Source organism: Elaeis guineensis, chromosome 3, assembly GCF_000442705.2.
Source record: "Elaeis guineensis isolate ETL-2024a chromosome 3, EG11, whole genome shotgun sequence".
NCBI lineage: Eukaryota > Viridiplantae > Streptophyta > Magnoliopsida > Arecales > Arecaceae > Elaeis > Elaeis guineensis.
In genome coordinates, this window is record NC_025995.2 from 102,108,708 (window position 1) to 102,126,984 (window position 18,277).

At 38.9% G+C, this 18,277-nt stretch overlaps 2 protein-coding genes across 27 annotated transcripts; one reads left to right on the forward strand and one right to left on the reverse strand.

Moving 5' to 3' along the window:
- Nucleotides 1-5,638: 5,638 nt before the first annotated feature.
- LOC105041581 (protein DETOXIFICATION 52) lies at nucleotides 5,639-7,534 on the forward strand. Its single transcript, XM_073253411.1, has 2 exons — nucleotides 5,639-5,752; nucleotides 5,890-7,534. The coding sequence occupies exons 1-2, from the start codon at nucleotides 5,639-5,641 to the stop codon at nucleotides 7,390-7,392; spliced, it is 1,617 nt and encodes a 538-aa protein (XP_073109512.1). The 3' UTR covers nucleotides 7,393-7,534.
- A 1,087-nt stretch (nucleotides 7,535-8,621) lies between these two features.
- On the reverse strand, nucleotides 8,622-17,362 carry LOC105041370 (uncharacterized). 26 transcript variants are annotated; one of them, XR_012139852.1, is made up of 6 exons: nucleotides 17,145-17,362; nucleotides 16,950-17,053; nucleotides 10,268-13,241; nucleotides 10,103-10,185; nucleotides 9,475-9,594; nucleotides 8,622-9,345 (listed from the first exon to the last, which is right to left on the reverse strand). XR_012139852.1 is itself a non-coding variant. In XM_073254163.1 (6 exons), the coding sequence occupies exons 2-6, from the start codon at nucleotides 13,157-13,159 to the stop codon at nucleotides 9,283-9,285; spliced, it is 459 nt and encodes a 152-aa protein (XP_073110264.1). In that variant the 5' UTR covers nucleotides 13,160-13,241; nucleotides 17,145-17,362; the 3' UTR covers nucleotides 8,622-9,282. The 26 variants fall into 26 exon arrangements, 3 of the variants coding, with proteins under 3 accessions (XP_073110264.1, XP_073110265.1, XP_073110266.1); XR_012139851.1 differs by having other exon boundaries at nucleotides 10,103-10,202; XM_073254163.1 differs by lacking the exon at nucleotides 16,950-17,053 and having other exon boundaries at nucleotides 10,268-10,307; nucleotides 13,007-13,241.
- Between the last annotated feature and the right edge of the window lie 915 nt (nucleotides 17,363-18,277).

Sequence of the window (18,277 nt, forward strand, 5' to 3'; positions counted from 1 at the left end):
TTGAGTATAACCATGTATTTATCCAGAACAGAGAAGGGCCTAGCCTAGGGTGTGAAAGGGCTTTGGCATGGCCCGGCTATGGTCTACATGGCCCAGTTCAAGATCACACTACTAGATTTGGTCCCAGGCCTAATCTGGGACAGCATCCATATCGATAGAGCAATTCTTTGTGCACCGCGTAAGGTGCAGAAAATCACACAACGCATGTGATGGTTGGATCAAGCACGAGTTTGATCCTTTTTTTTTTCCCTCTGTCTCCTGTTCCATGTGTAATTCAATCACTGCATGCGGTATGCGATTTTCTGCACCGCACCCGGTGTACAAAAAATTTTGCATACCGATATCAAATCAAGGCCTAATATAAATTGCTTCGAAGCCAAACTTAGCACTGGTACATATCAAAGCTGCCTAAAACCAGGCCTACAGGGTTGTCAAGGACTAGACGAGATTCCATTCCTAATTTGGATGCCAAGGGGTTGTAATGGAATCTAGACAAGCGTAACTAAAGCTAGTCTAACAAGTTGGCACATGTGATGCACACTAGAGGAAGTATGGATGGTTATTGTTAGAAGTAGAGGCCAAGTGATGCATGGAGAGGTAAATGATCCCTTAAGAAAGCTCAAGTAGGCACCAACTCAAACCAGGATTAATTCCTCATGTGAGGAAAGAGAGCCCTGTGAACGAGCAGGATTTCTTGCATAAAAGGAGGCTTACGAGTTTGCTTTTGTACTTCCATGACTTTGGATTAGGGTAAAGCAGATTGCTCTCCCAATATTGTAATATCTAGGATTTCTTAAATGCATTATAGTCTTTAGAACTTGTTGTAGCTATATATATATATATGGGTCTTTTTAAAACCATTATTGGAAAATGAATTTTTGCATGTAAGTGCTTCTTTTTTGTATAGAAATGGCAATTTCAATTGATCTACAAGGTACCCGATCTGATCCATGATTAAATATGGGATGGATATGGGTTCTAAAAAAAATATCTGAAACCGATTTAAGTCGATCGGGTATGGATAATAGTATGTCCTTCCTTGAAATATAATTTTAATATATGTTCCCCTTTCAAAATTATAATAATTTTATATTATTTATATGTATCCAATTTGATTTGCATCTATTTTTGATCCGATCCAATCCAAGATAGGTACAGGACATGTATAGTTATGGGATTTTAATTATGGAGCACATACAGATATGAACAAATCCAATCAATACTTAATCCATTGACATCCCTATTTTTATATATTAATTATTGCGTATAGCCTCTCTCATTTACGGGACACTATATGCAATCTACAAAATAAAGAAATTACATGCAAAAATCCATTCCGAGAATTCATTCATATACTTGTACACTAATAGCATAATTAAGAGTGATTGCTTGGTGCATGAAGGCCCAGGCTAACAAGTCCGTTCAAGTCCTGAAATTGCATGTCATAGGTCAGATTTGTTCCTCGTTCACCCTTCTAGGATCCCGAATTGTTGGAAATATAACTAGGTAATAATGTTGGTGTTTAGATTCATATCGTAACTACTCCATAAGTTCTTCTTTTTTTTTTGTTGGTAAAAACTCCATAAGTTCTTTGATAGAAATATCAAGTTAACTTTTTATTAGATAGAATATAATATGTATTGCATTTTCTCCCATGGTCAAGATTTTATCAAGCAATGTAAGGTAGAGATATCTATAGTCAGATTCTTAAAGGAGGAAGTGAGGAGTGATATGGGAGAGAACACTATAGTATGCTCCATGATGGCCAACAAAAATAATTAACTAGGGACCTATTCAGAATTCTTTGAAATAATGAAGCTATTAATTAGAAAATATATAAAAAAGAGATTTTATATGAAATTTATCTATAAAGAATTAAGTTACAATGAAAAATGATAATTTTGAAAACAAAAGGTCTCCAAAATGCAGTCCCAAGTCTTCTTTACTCTTCCGGTATATTCTTTTCCTGATATTGGATTTTTAGATTTTGTTTTTTTAATTGCCTATTTTCTTCTAGTGTCTATTAAGTGCATATAGAAAATTAATTTCTCGTCTTGATTAATTCGAACTTAAAACCTTCTTCTCCTTTGCCGACCCTATATATGAGGTTGTACATTGCTATTCAAATTTTGACCTACAACATTTTTGCGATCAAATTTGATATCCAATGTACTGCAATACTCGTGACCAATTGCAACCATGACATCCACCTACGTAACCCAGTACATCCCCACTGTAGCCTAAAATAGCAGAAACTGCTATGCTCTACCAAAAAAAAAAAGGCAATTATTCATTGGGATGCTATGATAACATTTGTGATTGCCCACCAAACTGTAAAAATTTCTTCCAACTTGGGTTTATGGCATATTTTATAAAGCTGAGGCCAGTTAGGTCAGAGTCAGAACTTTATCCCAGTCCATCGAAGCTGCACAAAACTATTATTATTATTATTTTTCCTTTTACGTTGGATAAAGCGAGAGAGTACTGTGCACGAAGCATCTAGCACTTACAAAGGATAAAACTTGTAATAGGCGAATCCATCTTGGGGTGGGAATGCATATGGGAATCTCTACAAGGAGAATAGTTTGAGGAGATGGCGACAGGTGAAAATGATGGGAGAATGATTGGTGTGGACCTGCTCTCCTTCTGGAAAACAGTGCCCCATCAGAGTCATGCATGCCGGCTTCTAAATGACAGGGATATACGATCGATCGGATATGGTTCATCGATCCAAAGCTGATTTAGGTATTAATCCGGCCAGTGCACGGTCCATGCATGCCTATCATTAATAGTTCTTGCTGCCAAAGGAGCATATGATGGCCCACACAATTATTGATGCACTGGATGAATTGAAGCAGACGGATACCCCATGAATTGTAAAGGTTCATCTTTCACCTGCATGGCGTGTATAGTATGGGTTGTAAACTCTCATATCGAGCCTCTTCTCGAATTGCACGTGCTCTCTCTCTCTCCTGCCATTGGTCCCTACATCGCCGGCTGGGGCTCCTCCGGAAGTGGTGGATTGTGTTCTTTGATTGGTAACGTGCACCCTATAAGGATTGATATATATTTTTCTGTACAAAAAGCATTAATTAATTACCATCTGGCATCTGCCTTCCTGTCAGACCTCTTTTTATTTAGTTGAGATTAGGTGAAGCTGCATGTTCCTGCAAGCTAATTATCGATTGTTTGGCCTTAATTTCTGTTGTGGGTTGGATTCTTTAAAAACAGGTTTACAGCAATTTAAAACAAAAGATTTAGGCTACCATTCGCATCACTACTATTTTTCTTTTTTTTAAAAAAAAAAATAGGAAATCTTTTTGTCTAAATTTATGATAACAAAGCTACAACAATCTGTTTGGTTGTCACTGTTATTTTTTACTACAATAAAAGAGAGAGAGAGAGAGAGAGAGAGAGAGAGAGAGAAAGCAAAATAGGATCTAATTAGCCTATATTTTTTTTAAACATAAAAAATTAGCATTAAAATACCCCTCAATTTGATACCGGTAGAACATTTAGATATAATATTTCCAATTCAAGCTTCAACTAGATTGAGAAGCCAGAGTCCAAGCCTTTACAAATATTATTACTCCACACTAGCATATCTTTCCAACGGAAGCCTACTCAATGGTACTAGCTAGAGTACCAAATCTGAAAGTTAATAGACATGCATGGTTTAGTTTGTAAGTTCACGCTAATGTATGTATAAAATTTTTAGAAATCATGTAACAATTAGGTCATGGATGAAATCCAACCCTTTTGAATTGCACCAATTTCTGATAATTTGCATCCACATGTAAGTCGAGATGGTTACAATTCATGAGGGTCATTGGATGCCCCACCATGTGGTTCATGGCCACAAGTAGGTGTGCGTGCAAGAATTGTCTGCGTAAACTTGCAAGCTAAATTGCATCCTTAGTTGATACCACTATTTCACCATATGTGGAATCGTCTTTTCCTTGAGCAATGTCGTGCCAAATTATTGCCGGTACTCAGAGATTGAATTTGGGACATTTCGCATGGAAAGTTTGATTTCATTAATTAACTAGTTCATCTAATAGCTGTTGGTAGTAACATTGAAATGTCTATCGTCAAAAGAAAAAAAAAAGAAAAGAAAAGAAACATATCAAATTGTCTACAAGATCTATGTAGGGTGCCATAAAGATTTTTTGGGAATAGAGCTATTTGGACACCATCATACAATTGGTTGCACACCAAACTAAATGTCCAATAATGGTCCCCAAGGATTTGCATTGGATGGGTTTAAGATCTAAGAAAGAAGGAAGAAACAACGGACAAATCTCTTTCAAGATGAAATGTCACTTCTTGTGGGCCTAACCGCTATGGTAAATAAAGATCATAATCAGGGGACAAAGAATGACAGATAAATCAGTTAAATTCAAAAGCCCTCATTATTAAAGGTCGATAAATTACACAAAAGAAAGAAAGGTAATGCAACCATACAGTGATAGGGCGCTTTTGATTCATGGTTGGAATCGAAATCGAAATTATCGTACCCTCAATATTTAATTGGTTCGCAGAAAAAGTCAGAGCCGAATCGGAGTGAATTTTAAATATCAAAAAAGAATATATAGAGATTAGATTTTGCAGAATTGAAATATTTCTAATTCTCTCTTAAATCAGATTCTCTAATTTCAATTAGATGACTAAAATGAGTCACTCACTTCAATTCTTGTTGGAGGGTTCAACTACTTCCAACCAAACAGATGCCCCTGAATTTGACATTAGAAACAACAAAATTAGATGGGCTTTAATGAGAATGCTGACTAGTTTCATTTTCTCATCCACCAACCAACTTGGACCTTCATGAAAGAAATGTTTCAACCATTCCCTGTATCTGAACATGCAAAAGACGAAATATAGTTGTTCGATTTTTCTTTATCTTTTACGTTTACTCTCGGAGAGATCACAAATAGAGTAACGTTTGGTACCAGAGACCTAACTCCCAAAGGTGCTACTTTTACGCATAGTTTTTTGTTGACCACGAACAAGACTGGACGGCATGCAAGGGCACCAAGGCTTGCTTGGGGATATAAAGAACCTGGAATCTTTTCCACTAATATTGTGGCCCATGGCTAACTCCAGTGACAGCTTTCATCCTTTGGACCTTCCTTCCCTGCCCCAAACACCACCTTCCTTCACGCCTGCATGCTTCCAGTGGGCACTTGGCCACTTGGGAGGGGGGGGGGGGTAAAGAAGATAATGAGTGGTTTGTGCTGTCGGGAATGAAGAGTCTGGCGGGGTAAAGTAGACAAGTCAAAATGTTCCCCACTGGGAGAATGCCTCTGCTTAGGGAAAATAAAATAAAATAAAAGTGCCAAAGAGGGATTTGAACCTATAGCTTCCCAGCTCGGGTTAGAGTACTGTTCTTTTCCCACGAGGCTAGGAGTAGTGTGGAGACTCCAGTCTGCAACAGAACTGTCGTCCTTCATGATCAACACCCTGGAAATTAACCATATCAGTAATAGATCAGATGCTCAAAATAAAAGCAGTCCAAAGCCCTCGGACACTATATAAAGTCATGTTAAGAGGCAAGCCTAAGTCCAAAGCCCTCGGACACTATATAAAGTCATGTTAAGAGGCAAGCCTATCTCACGTATCAAGCAGGTAAACTAGTATGGAGGACGGTTCCCCGCCAACATCTCTTCTGTTGACCCTCTCCACCAACACCATCAAACTACAAGCCTCGGACCAAAACCATCAACCTTCCTCCCGTAAACCCTTCGAAGAGGTCAGCCTTCTCACTTCGTCAACATCTCTCTCTGTGCAATATACGTCGTGTGCATTTCTAGCTCTTTACGTGCTAATAACTTCCACTCATGTAATCAAGCAACCAGTAAAGTTTAATGGTGGTAAGTAATGGTGTAGGTACGGGTGGAGATGAAGCAACTCTTGAGCATAGCCTTCCCCATGATCCTCGCCGGCCTCCTCCTCTATGGCAAGTCCGCCATTTCCATGCTCTTCATGGGCCGGCTGGGGACGGAGGCTCTCGCGGGCGGTTCCCTAGCCATCGCCTTCGCCAACATCACCGGCTACTCCATCCTCTCGGGCCTCGCCTCCGGCATGGAGCCCATCGCCTCCCAAGCCTTCGGAGCCAAGCGCTTCCACCTCATGGGTCACGCCCTCCAGCGCACCACCACCATCCTCCTCGCCACTTCCATCATCATCTCTTTCCTTTGGATCCACTCCAAACCCATCCTCCTCCTCTGCGGCCAAGACCCTTCCATCACCGCCATTGCCTCCACCTACCTCATCTCTTCCACACCAACCCTCTTCCTCCAATCCTTCATCCACCCTCTCAAGATCTACCTCCGGTCGCAGAACCTCCTGCTGCCGCTCACCGCCGCAGCATGCCTAGCATTAGTCCTCCATGCGCCGATCAGCTACTGGTTCGTGTACTTGCTCGGCCTCGGCACACGAGGGATCGCGATGGCGGCCTTCGTGTCGGACCTCAGCTTGCTGAGCACCATGGTGGCCTACCTTCACCTCACGAGCTCGCACTGCAAGTCGTGGCCCGGGTGGTCATTAACCGAGTGCTTCAAGCAGTGGCAGCCGCTCCTCAGCCTCGCTGCTCCGAGCTGCGTCACGGTGTGCCTCGAGTGGTGGTGGTACGAGCTCATGATCATTCTCTCGGGACTATTAGACAATGCAGCCGACGCCGTGGCAGCGATGGGAATCCTCATGCAGGCGACGTCCCTCGTATACGTGGTTCCCTCGGCGCTGGGCCTTGCGGTGTCGACGAGGGTAGGCCACGAGCTAGGGGCAGGGCGGCCGGAGCGGGCACAGAAGGCCGCGAAGGTGGCGTTGGGGTGCGCAGCAGCAGCCGGGGCGGCGGCGGCGGGGGCCGCAGTGGTGGGGAGGGGAAAGTGGGGGTGGGCGTTCACAGGGGATGCGGCGGTGGCAAGGCTTGCGGCGGCGGCAATGCCGGTGGTGGGGCTGTGCGAGCTGGGGAACTGCCCGCAGACGGCGGGATGCGGGGCGCTGCGGGGGAGCGCGCGGCCGGGGCTCGGTGCGGGGATCAACATGGGGGCGTTCTACGGGGTGGGGATGCCGGTGGCGGTGGCGATCGGGCTGAGGATGGGGATGGGGCTGGTGGGGCTGTGGATGGGCATGGTGGCGGCGCAGGCGGCGTGCGCGGCGGCGGTGGTGTGGGTGGTGGCGAAGATGGACTGGGGGGCGGAGGCGAGGAGGGCCAAGGAGAGGAGCTGTGGTGGTGGTGGTGGTGGTGGTGGTGGTGGGATGGAAGTGAGAGGGGATGAAGAGGAGGGGTTTGTGTTTTCTTCTACTACTGTTTCTTCTCCCAAGGAGGGTGGCCAAGACTCCGAGTCCCTCGTTTCATGCATGCCTATGAAGTTGGCTTTAGGCTGTTAATTAAGATGGTATTTTTATTTTTAAACATCCATTTTCACAGTTTGATGTTGCTGTAAATATACTAATCTGAGTGCATTTTGTTTGATGAAGTGAAGATCAAAACATATTTATATGTGTGTAAATTCGGGAGAGCAGAGCTTGCAAGCGGGTTGACTGATGTAATTAACCAGTGTAGAAGCAAGCCGGCTCCGGCTTCATGATAATGACACGAGCACTATCAGGAACCCGCTTCTTTGTACATTGATCAACGTTCTTATGATATTTGGATTTAATGCTTAGCAATTTGAGTAATTACGGATTCAAATTTCTTTCCTGTTAATCATTTATATAGTTCAGCTAATTGTGATGCTCATGTATATTTCAATTTTTTGGTAGAAGATCTATTTCTCTGTTTTTTTGTAAGTTGACGGTCGCGAGAAGGGAGGAGAAAAGCTACGTTAATATGAATGGAAGTTGTGAGAAAAGATATAGATAAATTTAAAATAATATTATAAATAATTTTAAATAAAAATGTCTGACACAGAGATTCATGAGGACAGTCCCAAATAATTGAGAAAAGAGATGAGAATAATTATAATTATGATTATATTTTACTATAATACTGTCGTCGTTGTTGGTAGTGGTGGTGACGTTGGTATTGTAATTATTATTGTCACCGTCAAAAGAAATACTTTTAAATGTTATTACTGATGCTGCTGTTTTCCCTTTCAATTAAAAGAGGATTATATAAACATGAAATAGTAACAAAAGCTTTTTTTTCCTCTAACCAGTGGATTTGTAACATAAACATGAAGGAAAAGTTAGAATTTTGTAAAACACAACTTCGTTAGATAGTTTCTCACCTTAGCGGACAAGAATCTGCCCTAACTTTGGAGCTTCTCATGTAAAGAGGAAGGCATAGGCTTGATCATGGTTATCAGTTTTCAGTACGGTCATCATAGCCATGGTAACTAGAAAGTCTGGAGCTAGGTTTTTTCTAGGTTTCAATGGAAGGCTTAATTTTGGTGATGAGGCAAGTAAACAAGTTCCAAGGTGAAGGACTCCGCAAAAAATAAAGCCGTACGGGATCCTACCATCAGGGTACAAATGCAGATCTTCTCTGGCCTCAGCTCACGTAAACCCGTGTACGGGGGCCAGTCATTTTGCGGCCACACGAAGTCTCATCAGATCCAAACATCCATGGTAGTGGTACAGCGGCTCCACCCAACTCATTGGTTTAAAAACAAATGAAAACAACAACAATGGCTAGAATCTTAAGAAGAAAACAATGTCATTCATGTGTTAGGGTGATGCAAATGCCACCCAAATGAGGATAAATCACAACGCACTACAAATATTAAAAAGATATTCTCATGTACACTGTACAATTTAGGATCTGTCTGCATTTAGGATCCGGATATATATCACCATGTTGCTTTTCAGATTCCACTCATCATTCTCCATTCCTTATTCAAATTCCAATCATATCTTATCATCTCACAATAGATTGATTCAACTATCAATGTTCCTCTGGGGTCTTGAATCCATTAGCAGCTTATCCGCTATCATTTGTGTTTTTAAAATAAAATTGTATATATATATATATATAAACTCGGTTGACCAATTCTTGATGAGAAACTGAATTACAGACCACCTAGTAAAAAGATAATTTAAGAACACCCCAATGATTAGGTCACAAACTTCCAAACGTCCTATATATCATCCAATCCAAGAGAGATTTCTAATCAGAAGAAAGACGACAAGCAACAATTCTGCATGAACCACCTTTGTCGGAACCGTCTCGTGGCCTTCAACAACAGTATGGTCCCAGGATTGCAAATGGTGCTGAGGAAGCTGCCATTCAACTAGGGGCCCATGTTTTACTGGAAACACATTTACTACAGAGCACAATCACTTTCCAGCTAATCCTGACATTGGCATCTTCAATGTGCAGGGAACCTCTCTGGCCCTCCACTGTTTTGTTGGATATGAAGCACATCTCGAGCAGAAAAAATTGATTAGGGATGGAAGGTAAGGGGTCCCTTTGAACCTCAAAGAGCAGCAGGAAACAAGTAAAAGCAATTGGACTTGCAAAATTTGGACCTTGATTCTCCAGACATGCATAGATTTCAGAGGAAATATTAGCCAAGGCAGCAGAAAAAGAAGCATGAATCTAGACGAGTCTATGCCTTTTTGAAACTTAAAATTCAGCAGCGCAGCCTTCTGGCAAGAGATTGGAAGAATATCAACATTTTTCTCCACTAGGAAGCATAATCTAAATTAGGAATGACATAAAGAGAATGGTATCATGGTTCTTGTTAAATAGATGATAATTCAGGTGAAAATTATCCAATCACTCTCAATCATTATATTAAAAATCATTTGAATAAGCAAAATTATTATCAGAATATCTAGGAGAAACCACATTTTTTTCATTGGTGTAGAAGTATATACTGAAATTCATATAGAAAAAAATATATCTTCTCAAGAGTTAACAACAATAACAACAATATCGGTTATAAGAATTCAAACTATCATTGTCCATATGTTTAAACTTTGGGGTTTTCCATGGTGCAGCCAACTAGTTCTAATGTATTCTAGCAGTGTATCCTTCTTTAGATGCAGACAACAATAATATCTTCACAAGATTTTGGAGATCTGCATCATGAACCGCTGCATTTTAATCAACTCCAATAGATGATCAACTGTATAGATACAATGTTAAACTCACATTTATGGGCATCTCTGCAAATGACAACCCGCTACACTCATCAAGTTCTTTCAGCACCACCACTTCACATCCAACCATCATGTCTATGCAGGACATCATCCTGCAATCATTAAAATGAACCTGGGTAGCATATCACAAAAGTAAAAGTAGATGGGAAAAGGGAACCTGCTGCCAAACAAGTTGACACGAGCCTCAAGTACGTTTCCTGAAAGCAAATTATAACATCAATAGGAAGTCCCTTTTACTTCAAGAAATTACATTGAGGATTATGTAATTACAATGAAAATATTAATTGAGGACAGGTGCATCTCAAAACTTCCAACTATCCTGCTTGAACCTAGTTCTCCACTATGACTATATTAAGCAAAAAAAACTTTAAGATAAAATTGTAGAGCCAATCTCATGATGTCTAACAAATTGCATTTTCAAAACCGGAAGCTCAAATTCTGAATCTAGTTCTTGATCAAGCTAAACTCTTTTTATGAACACTATCAACTTCACCAAGGAATTGACCAAGCAATGTATCATGGCAAACTCTGCTTTGAAAAGTTAAACAGGTGTTGGAGTTTAAAGATGTCACCAACAGGCATTAGGCAAGTTCGAAGGATTTTTCCATCAACCTAAGATGGTGGGCATATTATGTCTATACCACAAAAGAGTCCATCCAAAAGAGAGCCATTTCACAACCCAAGTATTTCGTAATAAGGTCGAACAAAATGCATCCTCTTCTCTTAAGTAGGCATAATATTGCCGATTACGGTGGTCTCACAAAAAAAATAAGGATAAGATTTTTGGCGAAGACAACATATGTTGATAAAAGGAGAATCCCGTCATCCTATTACTGTCACATACATTTAAATGATACAGGTAAGTTCTAGACATGATAGTTGACTAGCAAGGAAGGGATAATTGTCACTAAATAGCACATTAAGAAGTCTACTTTCAAAATTGAAAAATAAGAAACCTAATAGCAGGAAATCCTCCTGTTAACATCAATGCCTTTAACTTCATTTGAAAGCATGAAGTTGTGAATATGCTATACAGCGTGGCCCTTACACCCATAAAGGGAGGAAGATCTTCCAGCTTTACAAGAAAGCAGATGTGCAACATAAAAAAGGAAAAGTCCATATTTGTGGATAATGACCACAATTATTATGCTAACACTATTTGAACCTGAAAAGCTGAAGAAAGTGCTCAGACATCATGTAGAGCTTACCTCCGTTTACCACTACACTTCTTTATCAAGCATCTTGGGTCCATATCTAGGTCCAAAAAAGTTTGAAGTGACATATGACGAGTACGACCCCAAAGACCACATGTAGAAGATATGACACCAGAGACTGTGATAGTTCCATGTAGAAGATACTTTTGTTTCATCAGCAGAGTTCAAGTAATGCAATCAACATATATGAAGGCACGCTCACATATCCAGAAGCAAAACAAGTTTCCCTAGTTTTGATCTCCTATTAAGGATCTGCTTGGGTCAATCCCAGGGGATCCAGTGGGATGGACCGGAGAGGGGAGAACTTTTTCTTAGTCCTGCTGTGATAGGTCCCATGGTGTCTTTACTTTCTGGGGATTATCTCGAGATTTTGGGGCTTGTTTTTGGTTAGATTTACTTTGGGGCTTTTGAGAGGTGGTGAGACTGAGAAATTTGGACTAGCATTTCTCATCTTTGTGCTCTTCCACTACCATGAAGCATTCTCTGCCTGTGAACATACCACCTAAATCGCTGTCTCTTTTTACTCTCTATTTGCTTTGCTAATCCTAGATATAGATTCTTGTCACAACACATACCTTGATCTCAAGATCCTCAAATATGATCATGATATTCTCTAATGACACGCATGGGGCATTATTAAAGACATTTTAGTTTTAATAAGTGTCAGACCTAATAATTGCATCTAATCCAAGTTTAGTTTAGCGTTAGATAATAACTAGAGACCTCCCCGCACCCTTTAGGATTACCACAATATGACAAGATTTTCTAAATCAACTAAGACCACAATGTCAAATTCTGGAAATGGTTAAAAATAAAATGGAAAAGTGGTTGCAAAGCATGGTAACTTAAGTAAAAGATTACTACATCACCTCCGAGGTTTTATGAAAGCACCAGCAATCTAGGCTCTGAATTCATAAAATTTTGAAAAGACATATCAAAGTAAATGTTATTCTCACTAGCACTAAAGCCAATTCATAAGATTAGAAGATAGACATCCAGATAAGCATGTTACCTTGCTAGAGGTCGATCAGATGTAGACTGTATACATATATATATATATTTTACATGAGCATGTCACCTCATATAAACTTCTGTTGATACTAACAATCACAATTTTCTGGATAGACGAATCTACAACTATGAGCTTGAAGTCTTAAAATTTGTCAATTCTTTATTGGCGATGAGTGATGAAAAGGAATTAATATTCTAATGCATACAGGTTTATAAGAGTAGATAGTGTCTCCATTTAAATCATCTATAGTGACAGGACAATAATTTCATGTACCACCAGACTGAATGAATCAGATCTTAGTACTTCACCAAAATAATACCACAAGGTTGTGCCTGACCTTGACTTCAGCCAACCTTATTTATACCATATTTCTTCGAGATTTCTTAGCGATCTTCAGATACACTCAGTATTCCAACCTATTCTTCCCTTGATCCTGCTGCTCAAATACTCTTTTTATAGTATCTCTTACCTAGAGCTACCACATAAAGTCACAAAATTACAAATAATAATTTATCAAAGCAGATGAAAATAAAACATGAAGCAAAATTAAACTTTTGCCAGAATATGTATCCACAATTACATCAGAATAGGCTTAATCAATTGGAATATGATGCAACATTGAACCATGAGAAATTTCAAACTACAATTAGATCAGAGTATCTGGATGCACCTTCTTTGTTGGTAAGTCAGAGTTTATTAAAATACGAGGTAAAAGAGGTGTCTCTCCTGAAGCAACCAGTGGCAAGCAGGCATCTGTTACAACTATCATGCATGACTTGTCAGCTATGTTTCCATCATCCAAGATCATCCCCTGGACAAGCATTACTTCTTTGACTCTATTCTGCAGTCAACTGACCGAACTTCTCTAGTACCAGTGCCTGTTCAGATTCAGCCAGGTCACTGTACTGAACAAAAATGGAAAATTTGTGAACAATATACTCAGAAAATAGTTAAACATAGAAATAGTAAAGAGAAGCTCATAAAATAGGAAAATTTAGGGCAAAGGTACTATGAACAAAGGTAGTTTAATTGCAGAATTCCAGCTTCAAGCTGAAGGATAAGGCTATCAGTAACAAAATTATAGAAGACATACAATATTATTTAATTAAAGAAGGTTATCAGAGTTTGACTTTGATTCAACAAAATATGAAAACCAAAATTCCAGCTTCAAGATAAAGGATAAGGCTATCAGTAACAAAATTATAGAAGACATGCAATATTATTTAATTAAAGCTGCTTACCAAAATTTGACTTTGATTCAACAAAGTATGAAAACCAAGTAATTTCTGCCTCTTCCAGTTTTAAAGGTAAACTTGGGACAAAGAAAAACATAAAGCAAAACCCTGAATAGTCAGGATAAGGATTGATGGTTACAGTTCTGGAATGTAACAAGGAAATAACTCCAGGTTTTCAATAATCTTCAGATAATGATTTGAAGATTAAATGACCAAAACATAAAAAATAGTTCCAAATGATATTATTGCAGGAGAGATAAATACAAGACAATACCTTGAGGTTGCTGGTTAAGACAACAGGTCAATATGCAGGTTACTTGTACAACAGAAGTATTTGACATCAGCAGAGGTATATCCTTTAGGTGGTTGTTACAAGTCTGAAAATGGTACCATGTTCTTCGGGTTCAGGCATCACAATAACTACATTGTTTAGATTCATCACTGACACTAACCTTGTGATTGCTGAATATTTGGTGAGACCAAAAAAGATACACTTCACCATCCATTAACCAGGAAATGCAGCTAATAATATCATCTCTGGTTAAAGCTCAAGCTTGGAGAAGTTGATAGTTAATGTAAGTAAAATCCTACCCTTCCTATTCAGGGAAAAGTTTAATGCACATATATAAGTAGGAATTGAATATAAGAGATCCTTCCAATTCACAGGGGATTCATGTAGAAATGAGGCAGTAATTCTTAGTGACCCGAGATTAATTGGTTGAGAAGTTAATGCAGGCTGATGGTCTAAATGCCAATTGCCAGTCATCCAACAGCCATAGCTATTAGCTAGTACAGTGCAGTGATGGAAGTAGCCAATCTTATTGATTGGTATGCCATGCACAGGCTCTAAGCATATCAACAATTCAAAAAATATTCAAGGGACAAAAATAAGGAACATCAGAAAGAAATTATGAAAAGTTAAAAAAAACTGGTCTGAAAACTAGAAAACTTTATGTACAAGATCTTAGCAAGTCTAACATCATTAATCGAAAGATCATATGGCTTTTTTTTAACTGTTATGTCTGTAGAATCATTGTGGATTCTAGAAGATGCACATACAATTTCTAAATGATGCACAGACATTTTCTAAATAAACTTTGTTCTTCTAATTTTACTTCTTCTCCTGCAATTATTTTCTATCCTTCTCACCTTATTTGGCTGTTTGTCATAAATAACAAGAAAAATAATAGTAAAAGCACAACACTAATTAGTTGAAACCAGTTTGTACTTGTTTGTATCAGTCTATACCAGCCCGTACATTGGTTTGCAGGCTAGTTCTGCCAGTGGAGGTTCATGCAGGCCTATACTCCAAATAACAATTCACAAGGAATAGCACATATCAGAGGCTTATTCAGCTCTCCCAGTGTACCTGCCAGGTGAAGGTCCACTAGAAAACATTGGACCACCGGCATGAACTACTACTAGCCAGTAGTTACATCTGTGATGTAGACTCAAAATCGACTGCATCAACAGGCAATCCATGATGTTGACTCAAACAAGAAATCATTAGCAAGGAAAGAAATCTCTCACCTTTACCAGCCACCTGTTTCCCAGAAAGAACAGAGTCAAATACTTGTCTAAACCAAGAATCCTTTTCCCATCTACTTAAAATATTTTTGGTAGCTATCTTCAGTCCTTAGAGCTCCTCAACTATTTTATGATGTCAGGTTTGCAGGACATAAGTGCAAGAAAGAGATATGAGAATTGCATCCTTATATATCCCACCTTCCTGGTCCAACAAATAAATATGCCTCCTACAGTTGCATATGCTTTGGTTTCTCACTTCCCTATTCAATTCTAACAGTGGTTTATAGCCTTTCTGACCTTTGCGGTCCTCTCTAATAGTTAATATTTTAATTTCTGAATCTTTTGGGAAGCCTGAATGACAATCATGTAATAATTTGCTAAATAAATCCTCCAGGAGACCCTAGAAAAGCATTCTATAATTTACAATATAGAGCCTTCCAGAATTTCCTATGACAGACCAGTCAGGTGACATAAGAAATAAAAAACAGATGCTCTCTATATTTAGTATCAGCATTATGATATTCTCGTCAACATACCAACATGCTAATGATTCTTCCTTTAAATTTTGCTACTCTAAAGCAAGAGATTAGCTTGATTACATCAACTGATTCCGTGATCAGAAAGCCTAAAGATTTTATTGTCCTAGTTTGAGTGGTCACCAGGTTCTTGCTTGCATAAAGTATTCAACACATGAATGTAAACACGTGCTCTCACACAAAAGGGGAAAAAAAAAAAGGGAAAAAAAAAAAGAAAGAAAAAGAAAAAGCATCTCTCAACTTGTACTTCCTTTCCCAGCCACAAAAATGTAGAACATTTGCACAAGTTATTTACATATGCCCTCTTCTATATGCATGAAAGAATTGACTGCGAAAAAACTGACTTATATTACCACAGAGTGATAGGATAAATATTAGTAACACACACCTGCAAGTTCTAAATCATTTGCCAACCTCCCAACATAATCAATCTGTGAAAACAAGGAGTCAAAGAATGAAAAGATTGTCTCTGTTCACTCTATCTATGAAGTTCGAAGATAAGGCCAAATTGATGCTGGCAAACATAATGCAAGCTCTGTTCTACAAACCATGTTCAAGCAACCCATCCACCAATTTCTAAGCTAACCCAGTTGCAATTAGGCAGCTCAAATCCAGCCATCCATTGGTTAAAAAGCTGATCCTTTTCATCCACAGAAACAACAACACATTACTAAACCAGAAGCACCACAAAACAAAAATTGATCCCTTGTTCTTAGCTTTCATTACAAGAATAGTAAGAATCGGGTTTGGAAATTTGGTTACGGACAAGCTTTAAAAAAAAAAAAAAAAGCGACCAACTGAAATATTGGTATTAATTAGGTCCTAGTGCTTCCCTCCTTTGCATCTTTTACAAAGCTCACTAATCTGAATGAAATTGTCCAAGCACAACTCTGCTTATGCTATGTTTTTCTTGACATTTATTATTCTCCTTATGTTCCCACTCAATGAGTAATGTTAGTGATAGTATCCACTTTGAATCACGTTAATCTATGTTTGTTCTGAATATAACACGCACACGAGCTCGGTCATCCATATTGTGCCCAACCGCCCAACAAAGCATTAAAAGCCATACTAAGCTTCAGATTTAGCACTACAAACTTGTTTTGCCACCTTGTCTTTGTATATCCACCAGAATATTAAATACTGTTTCTTTCTCTCGGAAGGACCTCAAAAACTTCGTACTCTCGGCCACTTACAAAATTATATCTACCAGCCACACCTTTCATAAGCAATCTTACAAGAAACAGCAATAGCAATGATAGAAATCCAAGGATAAAAAGACTTCTAATTTTAAGTCGATTAATGTTGCACTTACATTTTCCTGAGCGTAAAGGACATAAAAAAGAACCAAACTTCGGAGAAAGGCTAGCAAGTGTTTGAACCACCCGCCCAAAAAGAGTTCACAAGCCTTTACTCAACCTATAAAACAACCCCTCAAAATCCGATTTTTATCGTTAAAGCAACTGCGTAATGGAGAATAAGGAAAGAGAGAGTGATCGAGGCCACCCACCAGGGACGAAACTAGATGAAGGTAAGGTTGGAGACCGTGGCGCAGACGGCATCCAGCTCTGCAGCATATCACCACCGGCAGCGACGGACGCCGCCCTCCCGCCCCCCTTCACTCGAATTGATCGATATCATAACCAAGAACAAGAATCCCGCGAGAGCAACCATCTTGAACTGGAGCCGATCGAAAGCGACGTAGTAATGGCGCCCAGCGCTGTTAATTTTATACGCAATCAGTAAAATAGAGAGACCTGAAATGGGAGGAAGGAGGAGATGGAGAAGGGAGCGCTTCCTGGTGGTCGATCGCTGTTGCCCTCATGGCTCCGCTCCCCCGTCTCGTACGAAGAGACGCTGGCGGGGCTCTGGAAGGGCTGGGGATTACACCTTCGGTACCCTCAGGAAGCGAAATTCTTCGTGCACCGCGGCGGGTGCAGAAAATCCGGCGGGGAGGGTACCGTCTCGTTCGATTGATCCATGATCATTATTTTTTTAATATATATTTAATATTTATAAATTAATTTTCTATTTAAAAATTTTATAAAATAAAAATGTTTTTTTGAAAAAAATATGATATCTATATTGACATTAACGTCCAGTATTCATAATATGAGCGAAATATTATAATTTTTTTTAAAAAAAAATTATTATTTAAAATTTTTAAATAAAAAAAATATTTTATAGATATTTAATATGTATTAAAAAATAATTAGATAAAAATGTTTCTCTCATACTATGATTTTTTAAGTCATATTACAACGGATGTCTATATTACGTCATGGGATATCATAATTTTTTTTAAAAAATAAAAATATCTTTATTATATAAAATTTTTAAATAAAAAAATTGATCTATATGTATTAAATATATGTTAAAAAATAATGACTATATGAACTAATCAGACGAGATAGTGCATTCCATGTTGAATTTTTACGCCACTTGCGGTGCACAAAGAATTTCTCCCATGAGCAAACAGTCTTAAAAGCCCAATACTTAGTGAATGGCTTGGTTTTTTTGGATGCAAGCCCATCTCCATTATACCAAGCTTGACCAAGACCTTCTTGACCCTCGAGATAGGGGATCAAAGACAATTTTGACTTAATACAAAAGCAAATCTTCCTTACTATTAATGATAATTTA

Coding starts and splice junctions, on each gene's coding strand:
- LOC105041581 (XM_073253411.1), top strand. CDS start 5,639: ATGGAGGACGGTTCCCCGCCAACATCTCTTCTGTTGACCCTCTCCACC. Junction 5,753..5,889: donor CCCGTAAACCCTTCGAAGAG/GTCAGCCTTCTC, acceptor GTAATGGTGTAG/GTACGGGTGGAGATGAAGCA.
- LOC105041370 (XM_073254163.1), bottom strand. CDS start 13,159: ATGCTTGTCCAGGGGATGATCTTGGATGATGGAAACATAGCTGACAAG. Junction 9,595..10,102: donor TTGCAGAGATGCCCATAAAT/GTGAGTTTAACA, acceptor ATCTCTTGCCAG/AAGGCTGCGCTGCTGAATTT. Junction 9,346..9,474: donor TGCATGTCTGGAGAATCAAG/GTCCAAATTTTG, acceptor CCAACAAAACAG/TGGAGGGCCAGAGAGGTTCC.